The following is a 26182-nucleotide window of genomic DNA, read 5'->3' on the forward strand; positions in this document are numbered from 1 at the left end:
CACTGGGGCGCTCACCCTCCTTTTACAGGGTCGCCCCTCTCTCCAGCCACCCAAACCTGCACCAATGGCAAAAGGCCAAGGGCAGCAAAGCAAAGACCCAGCCCTGCTTACAGGGAGGGCACCCAGCACACAGGCACTCAGGGCACCCTGAAGGTGCCCACCTCACTCTTAGGATCAACCTGCGCCCTGGAAAGGCCAGGGATGCCATTTGCCCAGAGGGTCTCACGTGCCACCTCTTGGCCTCGAAGCTGCTGCTCCTCCTGGTGTCTCTTGACCTCGAAGCAGCTGCTCCTCTTGCTGGCTCTTTTCTCGCTGGCCCTCACCAGGTCTCTTCTTTCTCCCCCGACGCCTTCTGCCAAGGAGCGAGCACACCAGGACACAGTTACACCACAGAAGCTCCGCGTCCAGCAACTCAAGGCACACGACACCCAAGAGCCCCAGAGGCAGCTCTGCAAACCCCCAACACGGGTCCCACACAGCCCCCCCACCGCCACTAAACTCCCCAAACTCAGGCTGTCTCACCTTGGCTTCGAATGCCGTAGGCCCAAACGTGGTGGGAGCGAGGCCCTCTGGGCAAATGAAGCTGGGCATGGCAAGCAGTGGCCAAAGAGCCTGCACCCCTGCTTACATGGGGCTGCAGCTGCTGCCTGCTCTGAACGCAGGCCAGGCACGCTGGCAGGTGCCAGCAGGTGCCAGCAGGACAGGCAGCCCCGCAGCACAGGCACACACCCAGGCCCTGGCTACAGGCGGGTCCCGGTGCCCACGCTGCCACTAAGCGGCTTCGCTCTGTCCTCAGGAACAAGGGGCCAGCCAGGGCCCTGTCTCTGCCTGCGCTGTGACACGGCACCCCTGGCTGAGTCACAGAGCTCCTCATTCCCTCCTGGCAGCTCTAACCTACTCTGCTCTATTCCTAAGGGACACACACACTGCCTCACTTACACGGACATGACAAGGGAACACACAAGGACAAAGGTGCCAGCAGAGAGAGCAAGCTCTGTGCACACAGCCTGTGGGGGCCCTGCCTCCGCTGAGCAGGAGACCAGAGCTTCAGGCCTGCCCCAGGGAGGCCATAAAGGCCTACAAATGCTGAGGGGATTCAAGGCTGGCCGAGGCACAAAAGCATGTGACATGCCCCGAGTACAGGGGGTCACGCTGCCCAGGGGCACAAAGCCATGGGCCACGGGCAAAAGGCCCTACCCTGCTTACAGGGCGGCCTGGGGGAGCTCCTTTCGCCCCTTAGGCTGCACACACTGGGGCGCTCACCCTCCTTTTACAGGGTCGCCCCTCTCTCCAGCCACCCAAACCTGCACCAATGGCAAAAGGCCAAGGGCAGCAAAGCAAAGACCCAGCCCTGCTTACAGGGAGGGCACCCAGCACACAGGCACTCAGGGCACCCTGAAGGTGCCCACCTCACTCTTAGGATCAACCTGCGCCCTGGAAAGGCCAGGGATGCCATTTGCCCAGAGGGTCTCACGTGCCACCTCTTGGCCTCGAAGCTGCTGCTCCTCCTGGTGTCTCTTGACCTCGAAGCAGCTGCTCCTCTTGCTGGCTCTTTTCTCGCTGGCCCTCACCAGGTCTCTTCTTTCTCCCCCGACGCCTTCTGCCAAGGAGCGAGCACACCAGGACACAGTTACACCACAGAAGCTCCGCGTCCAGCAACTCAAGGCACACGACACCCAAGAGCCCCAGAGGCAGCTCTGCAAACCCCCAACACGGGTCCCACACAGCCCCCCACCGCCACTAAACTCCCCAAACTCAGGCTGTCTCACCTTGGCTTCGAATGCCGTAGGCCCAAACGTGGTGGGAGCGAGGCCCTCTGGGCAAATGAAGCTGGGCATGGCAAGCAGTGGCCAAAGAGCCTGCACCCCTGCTTACATGGGGCTGCAGCTGCTGCCTGCTCTGAATGCAGGCCAGGCACGCTGGCAGGTGCCAGCAGGACAGGCAGCCCCGCAGCACAGGCACACACCCAGGCCCTGGCTACAGGCGGGTCCCGGTGCCCACGCTGCCACTAAGCGGCTTCGCTCTGTCCTCAGGAACAAGGGGCCAGCCAGGGCCCTGTCTCTGCCTGCGCTGTGACACGGCACCCCTGGCTGAGTCACAGAGCTCCTCATTCCCTCCTGGCAGCTCTAACCTACTCTGCTCTATTCCTAAGGGACACACACACTGCCTCACTTACACGGACATGACAAGGGAACACACAAGGACAAAGGTGCCAGCAGAGAGAGCAAGCTCTGTGCACACAGCCTGTGGGGGCCCTGCCTCCGCTGAGCAGGAGACCAGAGCTTCAGGCCTGCCCCAGGGAGGCCATAAAGGCCTACAAATGCTGAGGGGATTCAAGGCTGGCCGAGGCACAAAAGCATGTGACATGCCCCGAGTACAGGGGGTCACGCTGCCCAGGGGCACAAAGCCATGGGCCACGGGCAAAAGGCCCTACCCTGCTTACAGGGCGGCCTGGGGGAGCTCCTTTCGCCCCTTAGGCTGCACACACTGGGGCGCTCACCCTCCTTTTACAGGGTCGCCCCTCTCTCCAGCCACCCAAACCTGCACCAATGGCAAAAGGCCAAGGGCAGCAAAGCAAAGACCCAGCCCTGCTTACAGGGAGGGCACCCAGCACACAGGCACTCAGGGCACCCTGAAGGTGCCCACCTCACTCTTAGGATCAACCTGCGCCCTGGAAAGGCCAGGGATGCCATTTGCCCAGAGGGTCTCACGTGCCACCTCTTGACCTCGAAGCAGCTGCTCCTCTTGCTGGCTCTTTTCTCGCTGGCCCTCACCAGGTCTCTTCTTTCTCCCCCGACGCCTTCTGCCAAGGAGCGAGCACACCAGGACACAGTTACACCACAGAAGCTCCGCGTCCAGCAACTCAAGGCACACGACACCCAAGAGCCCCAGAGGCAGCTCTGCAAACCCCCAACACGGGTCCCACACAGCCCCCCCACCGCCACTAAACTCCCCAAACTCAGGCTGTCTCACCTTGGCTTCGAATGCCGTAGGCCCAAACGTGGTGGGAGCGAGGCCCTCTGGGCAAATGAAGCTGGGCATGGCAAGCAGTGGCCAAAGAGCCTGCACCCCTGCTTACATGGGGCTGCAGCTGCTGCCTGCTCTGAACGCAGGCCAGGCACGCTGGCAGGTGCCAGCAGGTGCCAGCAGGACAGGCAGCCCCGCAGCACAGGCACACACCCAGGCCCTGGCTACAGGCGGGTCCCGGTGCCCACGCTGCCACTAAGCGGCTTCGCTCTGTCCTCAGGAACAAGGGGCCAGCCAGGGCCCTGTCTCTGCCTGCGCTGTGACACGGCACCCCTGGCTGAGTCACAGAGCTCCTCATTCCCTCCTGGCAGCTCTAACCTACTCTGCTCTATTCCTAAGGGACACACACACTGCCTCACTTACACGGACATGACAAGGGAACACACAAGGACAAAGGTGCCAGCAGAGAGAGCAAGCTCTGTGCACACAGCCTGCGGGGGCCCTGCCTCCGCTGAGCAGGAGACCAGAGCTTCAGGCCTGCCCCAGGGAGGCCATAAAGGCCTACAAATGCTGAGGGGATTCAAGGCTGGCCGAGGCACAAAAGCATGTGACATGCCCCGAGTACAGGGGGTCACGCTGCCCAGGGGTACAAAGCCATGGGCCACGGGCAAAAGGCCCTACCCTGCTTACAGGGCGGCCTGGGGGAGCTCCTTTCGCCCCTTAGGCTGCACACACTGGGGCGCTCACCCTCCTTTTACAGGGTCGCCCCTCTCTCCAGCCACCCAAACCTGCACCAATGGCAAAAGGCCAAGGGCAGCAAAGCAAAGACCCAGCCCTGCTTACAGGGAGGGCACCCAGCACACAGGCACTCAGGGCACCCTGAAGGTGCCCACCTCACTCTTAGGATCAACCTGCACCCTGGAAAGGCCAGGGATGCCATTTGCCCAGAGGGTCTCACGTGCCACCTCTTGGCCTCGAAGCTGCTGCTCCTCCGGGTGTCTCTTGACCTCGAAGCAGCTGCTCCTCTTGCTGGCTCTTTTCTCGCTGGCCCTCACCAGGTCTCTTCTTTCTCCCCCGACGCCTTCTGCCAAGGAGCGAGCACACCAGGACACAGTTACACCACAGAAGCTCCGCGTCCAGCAACTCAAGGCACACGACACCCAAGAGCCCCAGAGGCAGCTCTGCAAACCCCCAACACGGGTCCCACACAGCCCCCCACCGCCACTAAACTCCCCAAACTCAGGCTGTCTCACCTTGGCTTCGAATGCCGTAGGCCCAAACGTGGTGGGAGCGAGACCCTCTGGGCAAATGAAGCTGGGCATGGCAAGCAGTGGCCAAAGAGCCTGCACCCCTGCTTACATGGGGCTGCAGCTGCTGCCTGCTCTGAATGCAGGCCAGGCACGCTGGCAGGTGCCAGCAGGACAGGCAGCCCCGCAGCACAGGCACACACCCAGGCCCTGGCTACAGGCGGGTCCCGGTGCCCACGCTGCCACTAAGCGGCTTCGCTCTGTCCTCAGGAACAAGGGGCCAGCCAGGGCCCTGTCTCTGCCTGCGCTGTGACACGGCACCCCTGGCTGAGTCACAGAGCTCCTCATTCCCTCCTGGCAGCTCTAACCTACTCTGCTCTATTCCTAAGGGACACACACACTGCCTCACTTACACGGACATGACAAGGGAACACACAAGGACAAAGGTGCCAGCAGAGAGAGCAAGCTCTGTGCACACAGCCTGTGGGGGCCCTGCCTCCGCTGAGCAGGAGACCAGAGCTTCAGGCCTGCCCCAGGGAGGCCATAAAGGCCTACAAATGCTGAGGGGATTCAAGGCTGGCCGAGGCACAAAAGCATGTGACATGCCCCGAGTACAGGGGGTCACGCTGCCCAGGGGCACAAAGCCATGGGCCACGGGCAAAAGGCCCTACCCTGCTTACAGGGCGGCCTGGGGGAGCTCCTTTCGCCCCTTAGGCTGCACACACTGGGGCGCTCACCCTCCTTTTACAGGGTCGCCCCTCTCTCCAGCCACCCAAACCTGCACCAATGGCAAAAGGCCAAGGGCAGCAAAGCAAAGACCCAGCCCTGCTTACAGGGAGGGCACCCAGCACACAGGCACTCAGGGCACCCTGAAGGTGCCCACCTCACTCTTAGGATCAACCTGCACCCTGGAAAGGCCAGGGATGCCATTTGCCCAGAGGGTCTCACGTGCCACCTCTTGGCCTCGAAGCTGCTGCTCCTCCGGGTGTCTCTTGACCTCGAAGCAGCTGCTCCTCTTGCTGGCTCTTTTCTCGCTGGCCCTCACCAGGTCTCTTCTTTCTCCCCCGACGCCTTCTGCCAAGGAGCGAGGACACCAGGACACAGTTACACCACAGAAGCTCCGCGTCCAGCAACTCAAGGCACACGACGCCCAAGAGCCCCAGAGGCAGCTCTGCAAACCCCCAACACGGGTCCCACACAGCCCCCCCACCGCCACTAAACTCCCCAAACTCAGGCTGTCTCACCTTGGCTTCGAATGCCGTAGGCCCAAACGTGGTGGGAGCGAGACCCTCTGGGCAAATGAAGCTGGGCATGGCAAGCAGTGGCCAAAGAGCCTGCACCCCTGCTTACATGGGGCTGCAGCTGCTGCCTGCTCTGAATGCAGGCCAGGCACGCTGGCAGGTGCCAGCAGGTGCCAGCAGGTGCCAGCAGGACAGGCAGCCCCGCAGCACAGGCACACACCCAGGCCCTGGCTACAGGCGGGTCCCGGTGCCCACGCTGCCACTAAGCGGCTTCGCTCTGTCCTCAGGAACAAGGGGCCAGCCAGGGCCCTGTCTCTGCCTGCGCTGTGACACGGCACCCCTGGCTGAGTCACAGAGCTCCTCATTCCCTCCTGGCAGCTCTAACCTACTCTGCTCTATTCCTAAGGGACACACTAAGGGACACACACACTGCCTCACTTCCACGGACATGACAAGGGAACACACAAGGACAAAGGTGCCAGCAGAGAGAGCAAGCTCTGTGCACACAGCCTGTGGGGGCCCTGCCTCCGCTGAGCAGGAGACCAGAGCTTCAGGCCTGCCCCAGGGAGGCCATAAAGGCCTACAAATGCTGAGGGGATTCAAGGCTGGCCGAGGCACAAAAGCATGTGACATGCCCCGAGTACAGGGGGTCACGCTGCCCAGGGGCACAAAGCCATGGGCCACGGGCAAAAGGCCCTACCCTGCTTACAGGGCGGCCTGGGGGAGCTCCTTTCGCCCCTTAGGCTGCACACACTGGGGCGCTCACCCTCCTTTTACAGGGTCGCCCCTCTCTCCAGCCACCCAAACCTGCACCAATGGCAAAAGGCCAAGGGCAGCAAAGCAAAGCCCCAGCCCTGCTTACAGGGAGGGCACCCAGCACACAGGCACTCAGGGCACCCTGAAGGTGCCCACCTCACTCTTAGGATCAACCTGCGCCCTGGAAAGGCCAGGGATGCCATTTGCCCAGAGGGTCTCACGTGCCACCTCTTGGCCTCGAAGCTGCTGCTCCTCCTGGTGTCTCTTGACCTCGAAGCAGCTGCTCCTCTTGCTGGCTCTTTCCTCGCTGGCCCTCACCAGGTCTCTTCTTTCTCCCCCGACGCCTTCTGCCAAGGAGCGAGCACACCAGGACACAGTTACACCACAGAAGCTCCGCGTCCAGCAACTCAAGGCACACGACACCCAAGAGCCCCAGAGGCAGCTCTGCAAACCCCCAACACGGGTCCCACACAGCCCCCCACCGCCACTAAACTCCCCAAACTCAGGCTGTCTCACCTTGGCTTCGAATGCTGTAGGCCCAAACGTGGTGGGAGCGAGACCCTCTGGGCAAATGAAGCTGGGCATGGCAAGCAGTGGCCAAAGAGCCTGCACCCCTGCTTACAGGGGCCTGCACTGCTGCCTGCTCTGAATGCAGGCCAGGCACGCTGGCAGGTGCCAGCAGGTGCCAGCAGGACAGGCAGCCCCGCAGCACAGGCACACACCCAGGCCCTGGCTACAGGCGGGTCCCGGTGCCCACGCTGCCACTAAGCGGCTTCGCTCTGTCCTCAGGAACAAGGGGCCAGCCAGGGCCCTGTCTCTGCCTGCGCTGTGACACGGCACCCCTGGCTGAGTCACAGAGCTCCTCATTCCCTCCTGGCAGCTCTAACCTACTCTGCTCTATTCCTAAGGGACACACACACTGCCTCACTTCCACGGACATGACAAGGGAACACACAAGGACAAAGGTGCCAGCAGAGAGAGCAAGCTCTGTGCACACAGCCTGTGGGGGCCCTGCCTCCGCTGAGCAGGAGACCAGAGCTTCAGGCCTGCCCCAGGGAGGCCATAAAGGCCTACAAATGCTGAGGGGATTCAAGGCTGGCCGAGGCACAAAAGCATGTGACATGCCCTGAGTACAGGGGGTCACGCTGCCCAGGGGCACAAAGCCATGGGCCACGGGCAAAAGGCCCTACCCTGCTTACAGGGCGGCCTGGGGGAGCTCCTTTCGCCCCTTAGGCTGCACACACTGGGGCGCTCACCCTCCTTTTACAGGGTCGCCCCTCTCTCCAGCCACCCAAACCTGCACCAATGGCAAATGGCCAAGGGCAGCAAAGCAAAGACCCAGCCCTGCTTACAGGGAGGGCACCCAGCACACAGGCACTCAGGGCACCTTGAAGGTGCCCACCTCACTCTTAGGATCAACCTGCGCCCTGGAAAGGCCAGGGAAGCCATTTGCCCAGAGGGTCTCACGTGCCACCTCTTGGCCTCGAAGCTGCTGCTCCTCCTAGTGTCTCTTGACCTCGAAGCAGCTGCTCCTCTTGCTGGCTCTTTTCTCGCTGGCCCTCACCAGGTCTCTTCTTTCTCCCCCGACGCCTTCTGCCAAGGAGCGAGCACACCAGGACACAGTTACACCACAGAAGCTCCGCGTCCAGCAACTCAAGGCACACGACCCCCAAGAGCCCCAGAGGCAGCTCTGCAAACCCCCAACACGGGTCCCACACAGCCCCCCACCGCCACTAAACTCCCCAAACTCAGGCTGTCTCACCTTGGCTTCGAATGCCGTAGGCCCAAACGTGGTGGGAGCGAGACCCTCTGGGCAAATGAAGCTGGGCATGGCAAGCAGTGGCCAAAGAGCCTGCACCCCTGCTTACAGGGGGCTGCATCTGCTGCCTGTTCTCGGTGTCTCAGTGTCAGTGTCTCTCCATGACCTCCACAAAATCTACAGCACCTGCTTCTCCGTCAGTTAAAGACGGCTTACCTCATCTTGAAGCTCACAAAAATCACCTGCACATTAACTCAGCTTTCCCCTGCAACAACTTCATACCCTCCCTCAGAAATCACCTCAGATTTCTCCCTAAATCTTCCGGTCTGAACACTACAGGTTAGATCTCGCTGTCCGTGAAAATATCCTTCACGAAGTAATACAGCTTTTCCCTGCAACAAGTGTATTGTCTCAGAAAATTCACCTCAGACTTCGCCCTAAAAAGTCCCTTCTTACCCATATGGTCTATCTCTGATTCTCCCCGAAAATATTCATCACGAAATAATTCACCTTTTCACTGCGAGAACTTCATCCCATCTCAGAGATTTTACCTGAGCTATTACCATAAACATACCCTCAGCTTTCCCCTTCAGAAGCTGCTAGGTCCCGCCTGAACTACCTCCGCTTTTCCCTCACCTACTCACCCTGCTGCCGCTGACCAACACTCTCTTCCTCGGCAAGAGCTGCTAATTTGCCCCGGCGCCACTGCCAACCCCTTTTCTGCAGCCGCTCAGAGCGCCTTTCGCTGCGCTCCCCTCACGGAGCTCGACGCCGACGGCTCTGAGGGCTCTGAGGGGATCGGGCGGGGCGGGGCGGGAAAATTCGCGCGACAGGGACAAAGCCCCGCCCTGTCTCGTCTCCCTCACGACAACCCCGTGGCCTCTCCCTCAGCCACACTCGGGACAGACACTTGGCCCCTCTGTCTTCCTCAGGAGACCCGAACCTCACTCGCGGCACCTGCGTCTCCCTCAGTAAAATTCACAGCACCTGCTTCTCCCTCAGTGAAACACGGGATTCCTCATCTTGAAGCCCACAAAAATCACCTGCACAGTAACTCAGCTTTCCCCTGCGACAACTTCATTCTCTCCCTCAGAAACCACCTCAGATTTCACCCTAAAACGTCCGTTCTGAACACTACAGACCATCTCGCATTTACCCCAAAAATATCTTCCACGAAATAATTCACCTTTTCACTGCGAGAACTACATTCTGTCCCAGAGATTTTGCCTGAGGTATTAGCTTAAACATCCCCTCAGCTTTCCCCTTCAGAAGCTGCTAGGTCCCGCCTGAACTACCTCCGCTTTTCCCTCACCTACTCACCCTTCTGCATTGTGATACCGCTGATCAACACACCCGCTCTCTGCAAGAGCTGCTAATTTGCCCCGGCGCCACTGCCAACCCCTTTTCTGCAGCCGCTCAGAGCGCCTTTCGCTGCGCTCCCCTCACGGAGCTCGACGCCGACGGCTCTGAGGGCTCTGAGGGGATCGGGCGGGGCGGGGCGGGGCGGGAAAATTCGCGCGACAGGGACAAAGCCCCGCCCTGTCTCGTCTCCCTCACGGCAACCCCGTGGCCTCTCCCTCAGCCACACTCGGGACAGACACTTGGCCCCTCCGACTTCCTCAGGAGACCCGAACCTCACTCGCGGCACCTGCGTCTCCCTCAGTACAATTCACAGCACCTGCTTCTCCCTCAGTGAAACACGGGATTCCTCATCTTGAAGCCCACAAAAATCACCTGCACAGTAACTCAGCTTTCCCCTGCGACAACTTCATTCTCTCCCTCAGAAACCACCTCAGATTTCGCCCTAAAACGTCCGTTCTGACCCATATAGACCATCTCAGATTCACCCCAACAACATCTTCCACGAAATAATTCACCTTTTCACTGCGAGAACTACATTCTGTCCCAGAGATTTTGCCTGAGGTATTACCTTAAACATCCCCTCAGCTTTCCCCTTCAGAAGCTGCTAGGTCCCGCCTAAACTACCACCGCTTTTCTCTCACCTCCTCACCCTGCTGCCGCTGACCAACACTCTCTTCCTCGGCAAGAGCTCCTAATTTGCCTCGGCGCCACTGCCAACCCCTTTTCTGCAGCCGCTCAGAGCGCCTTTCGCTGCGCTCCCCTCACGGAGCTCGACGCCGACGGCTCTGAGGGGATCGGGCGGGGCGGGGCGGGAAAATTCGCGCGACAGGGACAAAGCCCCGCCCTGTCTCGTCTCCCTCACGGCAACCCCGCGGCCTCTCCCTCAGCCACACTCGGGACAGACACTTGGCCCCTCTGTCTTCCTCAGGAGACCCGAACCTCACTCGCGGCACCTGCTTTTCCCTCAGTGAAACACGGGATTCCTCATCTTGAAGCCCACAAAAATCACCTGCACAGTAACTCAGCTTTCCCCTGCGACAACTTCATTCTCTCCCTCAGAAACCACCTCAGATTTCACCCTAAAACGTCCGTTCTGAACACTACAGACCATCTCGCATTTACCCCAAAAATATCTTCCACGAAATAATTCACCTTTTTCCTGCGAGAACTTCATCCCGTCTCAGAGATTTTACCTGAGCTATTACCATAAACATCCCCTCAGCTTTCCCCTTCAGAAGCTGCTAGGTCCCGCCTAAACTACCACTGCTTTTCCCTCACCTCCTCACCCTGCTGCCGCTGACCAACACTCTCTTCCTCGGCAAGAGCTGCTAATTTGCCCCGGCGCCACTGCCAACCCCTTTTCTGCAGCCGCTCAGAGCGCCTTTCGCTGCGCTCCCCTCACGGAGCTCGACGCCGACGGCTCTGAGGGGAGCGGGCGGGGCGGGAAAATTCGCGCGGCAGGGACAAAGCCCCGCCCTGTCTGGTCTCCCTCACGACAACCCCGCGGCCTCTCCGTGTCCCTCACGCAGCTCCCTCAAAACACCCATGTTTTGGAAGGTTGTGGTGGTGTCTTCTTTCAGCCTGTATTTCCTTTTTTACATCATTTTTACTCTCCCAGGCACTGCCTGGCAATCTGCCAAACCTGCAGGATCTTGGCTTCTTGGGCAATTTTAGGGAATTTTACCTGATTTGAACCTCAGGCCCAAACATTGATTCTGCTTTGCCCTTTGTCGGTTCTCACTCTGGTTTCTGCCTCCAGCCAGGATAATCCCTCCTGGCCCATCACAGCCTCAGATGGGGCAGTTTCACTGCACAAATAACTCCAGAAAGTTCCAGTTTTGGGATTCACAGGGGCTTGGCACATGCAGGGCAGGAACAGGGACGTGGGAACAGGATCCAAGAAACAATCTTTGCCGCACAAAGAAAACAAAGGACAAAGACACATGGTTTGTTTGAAAAGATGCAAAAGGATTCAAAACCAGGGAAATGCCTGGTCATGGCTAAAATCACCTTTTACCTCTTGTTAGGGGAGTCTGAACACCAGTGAGGAAGCACTGGAGTGAGGTCCAGCACCCACTGGCTAAAATCCAAGAAAATGTGAGAATTTCGGGGAATTTTGGAAGAATTTGGGGCTCAAAATCAGGAATCCAAGGGCTCAAGGAGCTGTTGGCACAGCAAGGCAGCTGGCCATTTGTAGTTGGCCTTTATTAGACCGAAAGACAGAACATGAGAGTCGTTTAGGGCACAAAGGTAATGGGGTATGGGAGGAAAGAGCAAGCTCCGCAGTATTCAGGAGCTGGGGGTGAGGCTGAGGAAGGTTTAAGCTGCTTTCATCACTTTTCAGGGTGACAGATGGAGGGAAGGGGGAAAGAAATCCCACCCCGTTCTCTGCTCCAGCCTCCTGTGACTTTGACCCCATTGTTGGCTACGTGCTTGTCACATCCTCAACGCAACAGCCTCCTGGAAAAAACTCCAGGCCAGAGCAGGATCCTCAGCCAAAATCCAGCTGCAAGTGTCCACAGCATTGATGGAGGGAGAGGAACACAGCTCTGACAGCTCTGCAGCCCTAATGGTGGAATCCCAGAATGTTTTGGGTTCAAGGGATCTTCAAGCTCATCCAGTGCCATGGCAGGGACACCTCCCACTATCCAGCCAGGCATTGGACACCTCCAGGGATCGAGAGGCAGCCACAGCTGCTCTGGAAGTGTATGCTGGAAGCAACAAGCAAAGGCGCAAAAAGCAGCAACCACCAGCTGGGGTCCCTCTGCCACAGCAGTGACAGCAAGCAGCTCATCCCTGTCCTGCTGCAGGGACTGCTGGAGTCACCAGGATTGGCTGGACTTTATTCCCTGTGCTCACAGCAATCTCTTAGTTTTGAGATGGATCCTGTTTAGATCCCTCTCCCTCCCTCAGGACGCCCAGCACACACAGTGAGGTGGGCTGGGAGAGGGGGGAGCTCATTTTAACCCTCTGGGGGTTCAGACATTGCCGGTCCCTGCAGAGGGCTCCTCCCCAGCACAGCCACATCACTCACCCCACAGCTGATGAGCAGCGAATGTGGATAACAAAATTTAGGGGAAGTGCAGCTGTAAACCAGAGATTGCTGCAATGGTTTTATTCCAGCTGAGTGACCTTGGAAAGGAGAGTCCTGCCCCAGGCCAGTCTCCATCTGCTTTTTCTGGACACAGAGGAGGAGTGAAAACATTCCCATGGAGCAATGTTGGATTGCAGAGTGGGACTGAGATCCTGCCTGGCCCTTGTGCTGCTGAGCTGGTGCTTTACCCCTGGGGCTGCACCAAAGTCCAGCAGTTTGGGTCACTCAGGTCACTGCCTGTGACTTGTCCCCACTCTCCACCCCACATCCCCTTCCTAGAGTTCAGCCCTGCCCAAGGCAATGGGGGAAATTTGTAACCATCACTCCTGATTTAACATTTCATCATCTCCCCGTTCAAGGGATTCAGCTTTGAGGGAAAACAGCAAAAGTCTGATTTTTTTTAACAAGAAAGAATTCCAAGTTTAATCCTCTTGGGAGCAAAAGGATTAACAGCAGGTTTTAAGAAATAGGTTTCAGAAAAAAAAAAAGGCAAGTTAAAATTCCACATTAGGCACCTCCATTTCAGTATTTTTTGACATGGATACAACAGAGTGAACCAGGAAGTTCCCAGGCCCGTGGAGCTTCCCAGGAGCACCAGTTTTCACCTGGAAGTTGGTGTGAGGAAGCTGGACTGGGGAGCTGGGGCTGAAGTGACCCCCAAACCAGCAGCAAAGCAGTTTGGGACTGCAGAATTTCCTCAGCTGGGGGGTCCAGCACAGCCAAGGAAGTTCTGCTTCCCTCATGGATTAATTCCACCTCCTGCCTTTCCCAGCAGACAGAGAAGTGGCCGCAGCCACCCCCAGCAGTGCCAGAGCAGCTTCCTGGGATCCCTCACAGCCAGGATCTGCTCTGGCGATGCTTCAGGATAAGGAGAACAACTCCGAGGCTCAGAGGCAGCAGCGACACCACTGAGAATCCTGGGATCACCCAACTGCTGAACCCCCTCAGCTCCCAAAAACTCTCTCTCCACTGAAACACCAACTGCTCCAGAACCAACACAAACAATGTAACAAAACAGTCTGGAGTAAGTAAACGAGGTGAACGACATGTTTATGAAGAACAAACACTTTCCCCTTAGATGGGCTCCCAAGGCTTCCCACAGCCCTTCCCACATGGGACTCTCAAAGCATCAGGGGCTATTTCCCATTTTCCTTCCCCATGACAATAAACAGAATCAAAACTGCAGCTGAGAAAAAAAAATGACCCCTCCAATCCCCCCCAGCAGGTCACCCTGCAGCAGAAACAAGGTTTAAGTACAATCCAGATGATCCAACCGCAGCGCTATTGGCTTCATTTGACTGTATTTAAATAAAATTAAGCACATAAAACAATTAACAGGCACTACAATTCCCTGGCAGTGCTGACACCACCGAGCCCAGCCCCACGAGGCTGTCCCCACCCTCCCTGGGTGATCTGGGCGTGTCACACAACACAAGAAGCCACAACATTTTCACGAAGCAACGTAACCAAAAGAATCCCAAGGCGGCTCCCAGCCCACGTCCGGCTCTTGGGGGGCCAAGGTCCAGGTGATCCCAGGGAGAAGAGCACAGGGGGTGGGAACAGAGGAACTCGTGGTTCTCCCACTGCAGCCCCCAGGCTGGGCAGTCCTTGCAGGGCCCTGCAGCCCTCAGAGCTTCTTGAGCCGACTGTACATCTCCCTCTTGCTCTTCTCCCCGGCCCAGGTGCGGCTCTTGGTGCGGAACCTCTTCAGGTCCTCCTTGAAGTCCTTGTGGTGCATCGGGCGGTAGCTCTGGGGCTCGCAGAAGCTCTGGGGAAACAGGAGCTGGGGTCACCTCAGTGCCAGCAGGGTGGCGATCCCACTGAACAAACAGGGACAAAGCCCCTGCTCCAGGTTCCCTGACAGACACACAAAGCCCTGGGCTATTCAGGTTACAGCCACCAAAACAAGGGCTTGGTGTACAGGGCTCTCATCCCCAATTTCCTGGCAGACAACGCAGGCTGAGCTGGTTTAGAGAGCACCTTGGAATGGCACACACTGGAAGGATGTTCCAGCTCAGCTGCTCGGAGCAGGGAGCTGATCATGCCAAGGTTGTGGATTCCATGCACGCAGCGAGCAGTGATCACTGCGGGCCCTCTCCAGCTCAGAGCATTCCATGACCCTCGTGCCTTGGGACAGCTCCCGGCTCCCAGGGAGCCGCCGTTGGCAGTCCCGTGCTGCCACCTTGAGGCCTCGGTCCCCCCTCCTCAGGACAACCCAAATCCCGGGTTCCCTCAGCCCAGGGCAGCCAGCACATCACAGGGAGAGCCAAAACCCTGGGCAGCACTGGCTGCCAACAACCCTGAGTGCTGGCACAGCCAGAATCCCACAGCGAAGGAGCTTACAGCCCCATCCAGCTGGCCATGGACAGGCCAGCTATCTCCTATCTCCCAAGGGATGATTGGAAGTGTGGGGGCCTGAGGACCTGAAGCCTGTTTGTGTCAGCAACAGGACAGATCCCAGCAGCACTGGGACCATGATAAAGCTGCAGGAGCAAGGGACAGGAGAAATCCCAGCCCTGAAGTGCTGGGAAGAGCTGGGAGGTGGGTTTTAGTTTCCTTGTCTCAATTAGAGGCTGCTAACTCCAAGCTCAGGTTTTCAGTTTTGCTGGTTTAGGACCGTACAAGACCTCAGGTTTCCCTTTATTATCCAGCAATCACTGTCAAGCCTTGTCTTCTCCCGTGTCTGAGCAGACTGAAATCCTTTCAGTGACAGTTTCTTCTAAAGCGGTGGAAACCACTTCTATTTTACTCTTGAGACAAGTGGAAAAGCCCTTCAGCTCTGGCAGGAAGACAGCTCAGAGACAGGAACAGGCTGAGCTGCTCTGGGAACAGCCCACAGAGAGAGCAGGAAAAGCCCCCCAGCCAAACCACTCTGCCCCACAGAGAAGTTTGAGTAGGAATAAATTAATATTATTTATCTATTAATTCTTCTGAGCGTCAAAGGAGCGTTGGAAGGACCTAAAAGATCTTGTTCCACCCCCTCCCATGGGCAAGGATACCTTCCACTGTCCCAGGCTGCTCCAAGCCCCGTCCCACCTGGCCTTGGACACACATTACTCACCTGGCACCTCGAGAAGAAATCCTTGTAGCCCCCCTTGAGCACATAGAGCTCTGGGTAATGCAGGTTGGGGTACTCATTGCTCAGCCTGTCCTGCTCTCTCACAAACCGGCACCTGCAGCAGGGAAAATCCCATGTTAAATCCCACATCCAACCAATAACTCCTAAACCTGCACCCCAAACCCTCCATCCCTCAATGGAGGAGCTGGAGCTGCCTGGCAGGGAGAGGCTGAGGAGCCCCACAGCCACAGTTCAGAGGCTTTTCCTTTCCCCTATAACATGCCAGTGCTCCAGCCCAGGCTGTGCCAAACACTGCCAGAGGTGACAGCCACCACGTGCACAGCCACAGGAGTCACAGCCGCCTCTCTGCTCCCGGTGCCGAGGGAATCCCCGAGGCAGGGACAGGAGCTCACATGCGGGGGCCCCGCTCCGAGGAGAACTCGCAGTGGAACACCACGATGACCCGCTTGTTCTCTGATGGCTGGATCGGCTTCTTCAGCAGGAAATTTTCCACCTCCTCTTCCATGTGCAGGTTTATGGCACCCTGGAAGGGCACAGTCCGAGCAGTCAGTGCAAGGGAACAGCCACAAACTCATCTCACTTCCTTAGGAGACAATTCCTCATCTGGAAGAGCTCTGGAGCCCTCTCCCAACATGGCTCCAAACCCCACAAACAGTTTCAAACTGGCTCTGTATGATTCCTCAGCCAGGAATTCCTTCTCCATATCCCACCTATCCCTGCCCTCTGGCCATGGGAAGCCATTCCCTGTGACCTGTGCCCTGTCCCTCCATCCCTTTTCCCCAGTCCCTCTCTAGCTCTCCTGGAGCTCTCCTGGAGCCCCTTTAGGCACAACGTGTCTGGGTGATCTGTTCCTGGTTATATTTTACATATTCATTTGTTCTTTGAAGTCTGTCATTGAAATGAAGTTTAACATCCCGATTTTAGCTTCCTGGAACACCGAGTGTCATATCCTCCTCTGGAACCTCTGTCACCCTGAGGGCCGCAGGCCCCTCCTCTGCTCACAGAGAGCAGAATGTCCCCTCTTCTGAGGGAACAGTCTCTTCATGACCCCCACGTGAGCTCAGTGTCCAAACCTAGACAGTGGCTGAGCATGACAGGATCCCCTCAGGAAAAACATATCCACAGGGCCTTGGATAAAAACCAGCCCCACAGGGATCCAAGTGACCCCAGGCTGCAGCTTGAGACCACCTGCACAGCTCGTGTGGGGCCAACTTACCTTGATGTGTCCACCTTCGTACTCATAGGGGTATCTACAGTCAATTATCACACACTGCTTGATGAAGCTCTCAAACTTCCCAGTCAGCACAGACACAATCTGAGAAAAAAAGACCACAAAAAACCAGAGTTCAGTTGTTTCAAGCCATTTTTGTGTTGTTCCCCAACCCCCACTAAAGAATTTTTCTGGCTCACTTGGAGCACTTACCATTTCTGAGTCGATGTATTTTAAATCTTGATGTTTCCCATCGACAGTGTCAAATAAATAACTCTGGAAGAGACAGGATTGAAAAAATTCCAGCTGTGAGTCACGTGGGTTACAGCACAGCACCCAGCAGTTCACTCTCTAACAGATAATCTGCTGGCCAGAATCTCTGCAGGAGTTAAAACTCCTAAGAATGCTAAAAATCAGGCACAGAATTTAGTTTTTGGCTCCTACACTAGAGCAATTTTATAGGGCTTTAATCACAAATTGATTACTTTGTGTCTAAGCTGGGACATCCCCTTCTCACCAACAGCCTCTCCTGGTTGTTTGAAGATCAAAGAATTATTAAGGTTGGAAAAAACCTCCAAGATCAAGTGCAAAGAATCAAGGTAGGTTTGTCAAGGAACAGAAAAGCCTCTATAAAGGGAAGTGTTTTTCTGGGCTGGTTTGAGACATCCCCACCAAGAGAGGCCCTTAAAACACTTCATTCAACACTTGGCCATGGAATCTCTGGAATTACCTTGGAGAAGTCCCCGATAAGGTCCCTCTGGTCACTGTCCAAAATGCTCTCAATCTCTGCTGTGGAGGGCTGGGTCCTCACCAGCTTCAGACACTGCAGGACACAGGTGAGAGATCCATGAGCACCAAGGGCAGACACATCCCAGTCCCTGTTTCCCACAGCTGACAGCTTGGAGGGCACTCCCAAGCCCTGGACTGCCCCCTCAGCTTCCCTGCTCGGGGCAAAGCTCAGGTTCAGGACTGTAGAATTGCTACCTCAACAATCCACCTGGAAAAGCTCCCAGCAACCTTCACAATCCAGACCCCAGCTCTGCATCTCCTCCCATCAATTCTGGCACAAACTGGAGGCTGAGCCACCAACCGTGGAGTCCTCGGAAGTTCCAGGCAGACTTTTCCTCTTCTTGCTTTTCCCTGGAGAATTCTCCTCCTGGGATCTCTCCATCCTTTTCTGGGTGGTTCTTCCTGCAATGCTTGACATGGATGAAGAGCCAAACAATCGGCACCTCTTGGCCTATGAGACAGAAGAGGAATTGAGTTGTCCAGCAAAGATTTATAAAAGAAAATAAACACAACTCAGGCTTTCAGATTATTCCAAACTTGGCCTTATTTAAGGCATCACCACTGCACAGCAACAGGGGGCTGTTAATCTGAATTATCCAGGCTTTACATTTCCACTAACATTTGTTACTGGGGGAGCTTGGAACATCATAAGCAAGATAAAGAGCCAGTAAAGTGCTCTACACCAATTAGCAGTCAATTAATCAGTAGATTAAGGAGCTTTCTGCTGGAGTCTAAACTCCCTTCCCAGTCTGTTATCAGAGGATCAGGTCACAGCATTCCAGGTGAGTCTGTGCAGAGTGAATTCCAGATAAGCCAAGATTCTGATAAGGGAAATCAAGACCTTCTCACATTTATGAAGTGTAAGAAGAAATTTTACACCAATGAACGCGGATTGTTCCACACTGACAAAGTCTGCCAGGTGAACTGCTCTAGAGATAAGGGAATTCTGCAGGGGGCTGTGCCAGGGCTTGTTCTGTTGCTCTGAGGCTTGCAGGAGACAGTGGATCACCTGTCCCAGCTGCCGGGGCAGTGCCTGTCGCTGTGTGGGGACACTCACCCGATTCTCTGCTCTCCTCATGACCAGCGGTGCTGTCCAGAGACTGGACACGTCTGAGGGCATCTCCTCGTCGTTCTGGGGAGAGAAGGAAGCTCATGCTCATCCATTTCACCCCTGCAGAGGCAGCTCCTGCATGGCCCAGGCAAATATTCCAGCTGCATTCAGCTGCCAGAGCAGCTCCAGGGATTTAACTCCATTATCAGTCCAATGCTTAAGGAAACAGTGGAACTGAGCTGAGCCATTTTGAAGAAGTGAGTTTATCAATTCATTGATTGATGAACAAAGATCAGCCTCCAGGCCTTTAAGCATTTCAAATTCCCTTGGAAACAGTTTTGTATTTAAGTGGCTCAAAGCAATCACCACCTCTGACTTTTTCAACAAGTCTCTAAAGAAAAATGCCAAGTGTTCAAATAATTCCCTCAGTTCTCAAACTAAAAATAACTCACTTGTTCACACCCCAAACAAATCCCATGGGCTGCACTAGGAACAAGCACTTACGTATAAGACAAAGACACCCCAGTTTGAGTTAGAAAAGATGAGAATAAATCTCCTTGTGGAAGATGTCCCTGCCCAAGGCAGGGCTTTAGAACTGGATGGGCTTTAAGGGCCCTTCCAACCCAGATCAATCTGGCACTCTGCGATTCCCAAAAATCCAGCATGGTGCAGTTTGAGCATCCAGAGCACACCAGACACCTCTGGCAGAGCTGATTTGGGGGATCCCCACCCTATTCCCTCTGCACACACCTTCAAGTCCTGGTCATCCAGCAGCTCCAGGAAACCATCATCATCCTCGCTCTCCGAGGAGGGCAGAGAATGCTGCTGCAGGAAGGCTGCCCTGGAGTTCTCCTGTTCCCCCAAGGTTGTTTCCCCCATGGGCAGCTGAGAGGAGACAGAAGGAGTTTTAACAGCATTCCCCCTGCTCCCTGCAGGATGCTGGAGCCACGGAGGGGCTGCCACGGCTCTCTGCACTGCAGGGAGCACCGTGGTTATTCCCTGCCCTGAGCTGCAGCACAGGCAGGAATCAGCAGGATGAAGGGCTGCTGGATCCAGGGAGCAGAGACAACATTTGGCCCCCCCAGTTCTGTTTCTGTACAATGATTTCTCAGTTGCTTTTTCTAAACAGCAAGGTATGAATAAATCATGAATAAACTGCATTTACACAGTTGGGTTTGCTGTTCCAAATGCATCTGCCTGAACATTACTGATCATTTCAATCCCACATCAATGTCCACACTCCCTTCAGTTACTGAGCAGAACCTCAGCTTTGTGCTGACTCATCTTTCCCAGAACAATGCTTCAAATTTCTGAGCCAAAGGTGAGAAGAATTTCCTTATCTGGCAGATAACTATGTTTTTGTGTTTGCCACCTGACTGCACCACTTCAGAGCCCTGATATAGTTATTTTCATCCCAGAGAATTAGGTGAGAATTAGTTGAAAGGAACCAACTACCTGAGCTGGAGATGAATTCTGCCTTGCTCCAACACCCCTTCCATCACGGAAGCCACGAGAAGCTGGTTTGGTTGGCTTCTTAAACTCAAATGATTCCTGAAATAAAAACCAGCAAAATGATGATTTTGCCAAAATTACAAACTGTGTTAAGTTGCTTGGATCCTTTTATCTTTTCAATTTTTTTAAACTGCCTGACATTTGGGATTCAAGCTGCCTGCTGCCAACAGGAATAGTCTGAAGGTGAATGTTTTCAAATTAAACATGTCACAGGAGTGTTTCATCTAACATAATCCAGCATTTATACTCTTGGCATCACCTACAGACCTCAGGGCTTTTCTATTTCTGTCAGTCAATTCTCTGCAGAATAAATCATTCTTGGAGGCAGCCAAAGCTGTGTCCTGACACTGCATTCCCCAGAGGATTCCCAGCAGCCAGGGCAGACCCAGGACACTGAATCCAAGAGGAACTAGGGCTCCCCATGGCAGCAGTGGGAACAGATTTTCCTTTGCCACAGACAGAAAGGAGTCAAGGTCAGTGGCAAAAAGGCAGAACAGGGCAAAATCTCCCCAGTTTTTATTAACCTCCCAACAGTTTGTAGCCACTCTAATCAGAGCTGCAAGTTCCCTTCAGAAAAATGGAGCTAAAGTGGTTGTGTCTGAGGAACAGCCTGGCAGGGAGTAATTGAAGCCTTTCCCATCACACTCCCTGTGCAGGGATGTGCTACTCCAGCTGTCCCTCCCTGGATCATCACAGGCAACAGGAAACAGCACTTACATTTTCCTTGTTTTCATCCTGTTCCAAAGGCTGGAAAGCATCAGTGTCCAGAGAGTCAGAGTGGTTTCTCTTCAGAGCAGGGCTGGAGCCCAGCAGGTTTTGCTACAACACAGAAGGGACAGTTCAGGATTGTGCATCAGTCCTTGCACAAGCACATTTCAAGCAGTTAATAAAGACTGAAAAATCTCTGACTACAGATTTTGCACACCCAGTGCAGGAATCTTGATACAGGCACCAAAATGCTTCAGTGCCACCAGTGATGGAGCCTGATCACAGAAATTTCCCACTAAATTGAGATTGGGAATTTCCAAACTGCAATTTCGACATTAAGCACCCCAGCAGCTGGTGTTGAAGCCAGAAAATTAACAAGTATTCAACCAAAACCATGCTAAATCCCTTAACGTGTATAAAAACATCAATCCCACTCTCACTTACTGGCAGGGAATGGATTCTTCTGAAAGGTATTCGAAGGCTACAACAAAAAAGAAACAAAATTTATTTCAACATTTTGCTTTAAATGACACTGACATGAATAGAAATCACCATAATCTAAAAAAGACACTGAGGAAGAATTTAAAATAAAATTATACTTACTTCAGCCTGCTGGATTTGATTGCTTTCTCAAACCTAAAAGCAAAAGATCAAAGGTTGGACTTGAAGACCTTAGAGGACTTGGACAAATTAAATGATTCTGTAGTTGTTAAGGCACAGATTTAAATCAAGTGTTTAAAAATGCAATTTAGCTAGACCTTGGTGCAGCCCCAGCCTGCAGGGAGGTGCCAGTGCCATGTAGCTGGCACTGCTCAGAGCCAGCACTCCAGGGCATGGGCAGGGCCAATCCCAGCATTCCAGCTGTGGAGCACATGGAGAGGTGCAGCAGGGAAGCCCCAGAGCACATGTGCCAGCAGAGAAAACCCCCCCCAGGCCTCATTAGCCCAGGTTTGTTAATGATTCCACGTTTGTTAATGATTCCACGAGCCTGGGGTACTCACGTGTCCTCCATGGTGTCGTGTGAGGTCGCAGGCCCGGGAGAATCCAAAGCCAAACCTGCAGATGAGACATAGATTTCCCACTGATTTATATCCATTTGTATTTAATCAGCTACAAATTTCCACAGAAAGACCCAGGAAACTCATGTGGAAAGCCCCATCTGCAGCCTCACCTCAGTGCAGAATAAATAAGAGTTACAGCCACTCCCCAATGGGGGTTTGGCAGTGGATTATCAGGTGCCAGGGCTTGGGGAAAAACAGGGATAATTTAGAAAAGCCCCCCAAGCCCTGCCTGGGCTGCCACATGGAATAGAGTGTTGGCACTCAGCATGGAATACTCTTTATCCACCACACATCTTAATAAACAATTTAGTCCTTTAGGGTTTTGGCTTTTTAGTTACACCCCCTTCTACAAAGAAATTTTGGGCTCATTCACAAAAAAAAAAAGCAGTGAAAAGGCCCTTCTGAATATCCTGGAATGAAAAGGAAGCACTTCAGAAACACAAACCAAGCACAACTTGACATCCCCACAGCATTTCAGCACAGACAGATCCAAATCACTCCAACATGGATTCCTGAGGAGCCACAGAAAGTGAAGATTTAGCAAGGCTGGTTGCTCTGTCCTGCTCTGTGGTTTGTGAGCTGTACTTGTCCTTTAGCACCTCATGAAGTTCTTTTTTAGGTTGAAAGTGCCCTCACAATGGGGCATAAATCCCGGTAGAAACAGCGAATGCCCTGAGATGCAGCAGTGAAGCACGAGAGAGGATCTACAAGTTCTGGGGTGAGAACTTATTTCATTTTCACGATAAAACATCTCATGTGAAAAACAGGTGAAAAACAGGAAACCCTCCCAGGAAGTACCAGAACTGAGGGGTTTCACATCATCAACCAGCTCTTGCTAACAGGAAAACACAGGACACACAGTGAGGACTTGTTTTCCCTCTCTACTGGTCACAGTCTCCAGGACAATTAAACCAAAAAAAACCCAAAAACACATCCACAGCCCAAACCATGAGCTGCAGGCAGGGATAGCTCCCTCTCCAAACCCTGGGTGCCACGTAATATTCATTGCTTTCCAATTCCTAATCATTGTTTAGTAATTAAGGAAGCCCCACCTGAGTCTGTGGACTCTGAAGATGATGATCTGTGTAATCCATTTTTGGTTCCCATGTCTTGGTCCAGGTTTTCACACTGCCTGCAAAGGAAATTTGGGATTTGTTTTAAAAGCAAGAAATAAAACACTGCAGGTAGGTACAGCACAGGTGGGCATCACCTGGATTTCCATCAGAGCCCAGTTATCCTTCCTGGAACTGCAACCCTCTCTTCGGTAGCCACTCCTTTAATCAGATTTTGCATAGAGAAAATTGCCAAATTGCTAATTCAAGCACATTTTGATAAATAGTTACCTCCCAGATTTTGTTTTATATGCTAAACCTCAGTGCTGAGAGAGAAGAAAATCATATGGAGCACCACACATATAAGGGAAAAGCTACTTGAGTGAGGTTCCAGCACACTGGTAATTAAAAAAAAAAAAAAATTAGCCACTGCTACAAAATCAAAGGGCTGAATAATTTCCATGGGGGGCACTGCCAATGGTTTGCAGGAATTCAGCAATCTGAAGGACCATAAAGCAGGTGGTTGCAGAAAGGAGAATGCCAGAAAATCAACAAACAAAACCCATTGAGACCTGAGTGGGCCAGGACAAAACAGGAGCCACACAAGGGAGAAACTGTGAGAATAATGGGATTAGAAGAGTTAAGAGAGCATGAAAATGGAGCAGCTGTGGCTGGAGTTGTGGGAACAGGACAGGAGCTGCAGAGCCCAGAGACTGCAGCACCTGGGAGACAGAACAGAGAAGAGGAGGAGGATGCAGGAACAGGGCTGGGATGGAAGGACATGGAAGGGACACAAAAGTATTTTTGGGAGAGAGGGAATCCCAAGGAATGGCTCACGAGGGAAGGGGAAGGCCAGAGCAGAAGCAGGGCCGGGGAAAGGTGTCCCAGAGCGTGGATCCATGTGGGATGGGGACAGGAGGAGAGAACAGAGGGGAGGAATCAGCAAAGGGATGGAAGATCCTAAGGGAGGCATAGAAGTTTGCAAGGCGGGAGGGATAAAACCGAGGCCTCATGGTGGACGTGGGGAGAAGAAACAGCTCCGGGAGGCCTCGTTTTTGGGGGAAGGGTTGGGAAAACCGCAGGCCTCGGTTTTAGGTGTGGACAGGGGGCCTGGGAGGAGAGGAAGCAGAATGAGCCCTCAATGCCTCAATCCTGGGGGAGAAAGGCATGAAGAGACCCCCAAGGCCTCCACAGGGGGGTGGGGGGAAAGGACAAGGAGGGATCCACGAGGCCTCACTCTTTTTTGGGGGGTGAGGGCAGATGGGCACCCCGAGGCCTTGCTTAAGGAAGGGAGGAATAGAGAAGGAAATGAGTTCCTAAGACCTTGCAGTAGCGAGGAGGGAGTAAAGACATTCCGGAGGATCTGGGGAAGGGGGGGTGTTAAAAGGCATCCCTGGGGCTTTGGGGGGATAAAGACATGCCAGGGATTTGGGGTTTCTTTGGGGAGCGGGAATTCCATAAGGCTTCACTGCGCGGGAGGGAATTACGGGGGTGGATGGAACGGAAGGAAAACCACTCCTGGAGGCCTTGGGGATTTTTATATATGGGGGAGCCTCTCTAGGCCTCGCTTCGGGTCCGGGAGGGGGAAGAAAACGTCTTGGAGAGGGGGAAAAACGCCCTGGAATGGGGACAAAGTGCCCCGGAGGGCTCGTAGGGGTGGAGAAGAAGAGGAAGGGGCTCCCCACGGGAGGAAGAAGCGGGGGATAAGCCCTCCAAACCTCACTTTTTTTTTGGGGGGGGGTCACGACAGAGACGAGAAGAAGGAGGTGCCCGGGCCCAGCACTCGCAGGGCCCCGCGCCCCGACTCACCCGCGCCCCAGCTGCTCCATGGTGAGGCGGAGATCCGAGACAGGCGAGAGCTCATCCTGAAAGAGCGCCTTAACCACGGCGGGCGAGGCGGGAGACGCCGGCGGGAGAAGCAGGAGGCGGCGGCGGTGGGAAACGCTCGGGGTGGGATCCATCGGAGTGGGAATAGGAATCCAGCGCAGACGTCCCGCTCCTGCCGTCAGCGCGGCTGCCGCAGCGCTTTGACCCCAGCCGGTACCCGTCGCCCGCTCCAAAGCTGGCGCCAAACCGCGGCTCAGCCAATCAGCGCGCGGCGTCCCGCGGGGCCGGGTTGTTTTTTTTCAAACCTCCCCTCCCACCGCGCGCGCCCTGGCCAGTAGGAACGGCGGCGCCGCCGCCAGGCCCCGCCCACAGCGGTTGCTTGGCGTCCCTCTGGACCAATAGAAAAGCGAGGAATCCGGAGTGGGAGGGATGCGCGCCAGCCCGGGGGGACTACATTTCCCAGCATTCCTAGCAGGCGTGCAGCGTTATCGCTCTTTGCGCCGCATGGTGGGGAATGTAGTTCCCGCCTAACAGGGGCGCCGCTTTGCTACCATGTTTCCGGCCGTCTCCTTTTAGCCTGGGCGTGAGGAGAAAATGGGGAAGATAAAGAAAAAAGGCACAGACTCAGCAGATGGCACGGCCTCGCTGAGACAAAGAGTGCTTCACACATGATTTCTCCTCAAAGAGCCCTTCCCACATAATTTCTTATCAAATGAGCTCCCCATGAGAACAAAAGCCACTTTACGAGGCATTTGGTGAGCAGATGGAGGAATAAAGCAGGGCACATCCGTGTGACACCAGGATGGGGTTTGCGGAGAGACAAGCTGGAGAAGGGACACTTGACAATCCCCCACTTTTACTCCACATAAACTCTTCAGGACACACAGCTTCTCCTCAGCTCAGGGTTAGCAGGTCTGTGCTGTCAGTCCCTGGCAGATCCTCTGCCATGTCTCTCCAGTGGTTCCAGCGGCTGCTGTCTTCAGCTGACCATTTTGGATCCAGGGGATCTCCAGGACATGACCCACAACCCGTGTCCCCCTGCCTGGGCCCTGCCACCCACCAGTCACACAATGCTCCTGGCTTAGACAGTGTTTGTTCCTTTCCTGACCATCCCAGACCTCAGAGACCCCCATCACACCCCTGGCTCCTGCTGCGCTTCCAGGTGTGCCCTCACTCCCACTCTCCCTCCCTGAACATTTTCCTTTTTTACAAACTTTTTGAGCAGTTATCACCCCTATTATCAGCTCATGGCTCCAGCCTGAATTCCTTTGTGAAGGGAAATCCTCCAGCACAGAACAGCACAGCACAGCTGCAACAAGCCATGCAGTGCTGCCAAAGGCTGGCATGGACAATCAGAGCCTCTTCCTTCCTCCCTCCCGATTATCCTACGGCCTCAGTGCCCACAGGAAGAGGAAGGACTCCATCCCTATGGGATCTAGCCAGGATACCAGCACGCAGACACCCCCA

At 54.8% G+C, this 26182-nt stretch overlaps 1 protein-coding gene across 2 annotated transcripts; it reads right to left on the reverse strand.

The window, feature by feature from the left end:
- Positions 1 to 13446: 13446 nt before the first annotated feature.
- CDC25A (cell division cycle 25A) lies at positions 13447 to 24917 on the reverse strand. 2 transcript variants are annotated; one of them, XM_014892012.2, is made up of 16 exons: positions 24698 to 24917; positions 22889 to 22968; positions 21777 to 21831; positions 21379 to 21411; positions 21220 to 21256; positions 20785 to 20886; positions 20011 to 20106; positions 19306 to 19440; positions 18562 to 18636; positions 17806 to 17955; positions 17446 to 17538; positions 16929 to 16991; positions 16722 to 16820; positions 15898 to 16028; positions 15488 to 15599; positions 13447 to 14194 (listed from the first exon to the last, which is right to left on the reverse strand). In XM_014892012.2, exons 1-16 carry the CDS (start codon positions 24847 to 24849, stop codon positions 14054 to 14056), a joined length of 1554 nt encoding a protein of 517 aa, XP_014747498.1. In that variant the 5' UTR covers positions 24850 to 24917; the 3' UTR covers positions 13447 to 14053. The 2 variants fall into 2 exon arrangements, with proteins under 2 accessions (XP_014747498.1, XP_014747499.1); XM_014892013.2 differs by lacking the exon at positions 19306 to 19440 and having other exon boundaries at positions 24698 to 24916.
- Positions 24918 to 26182: the final 1265 nt, after the last annotated feature.

Source organism: Sturnus vulgaris, chromosome 1, assembly GCF_052056855.1.
Source record: "Sturnus vulgaris isolate bStuVul1 chromosome 1, bStuVul1.hap1, whole genome shotgun sequence".
Taxonomy (NCBI): Eukaryota; Metazoa; Chordata; class Aves; order Passeriformes; family Sturnidae; genus Sturnus; species Sturnus vulgaris.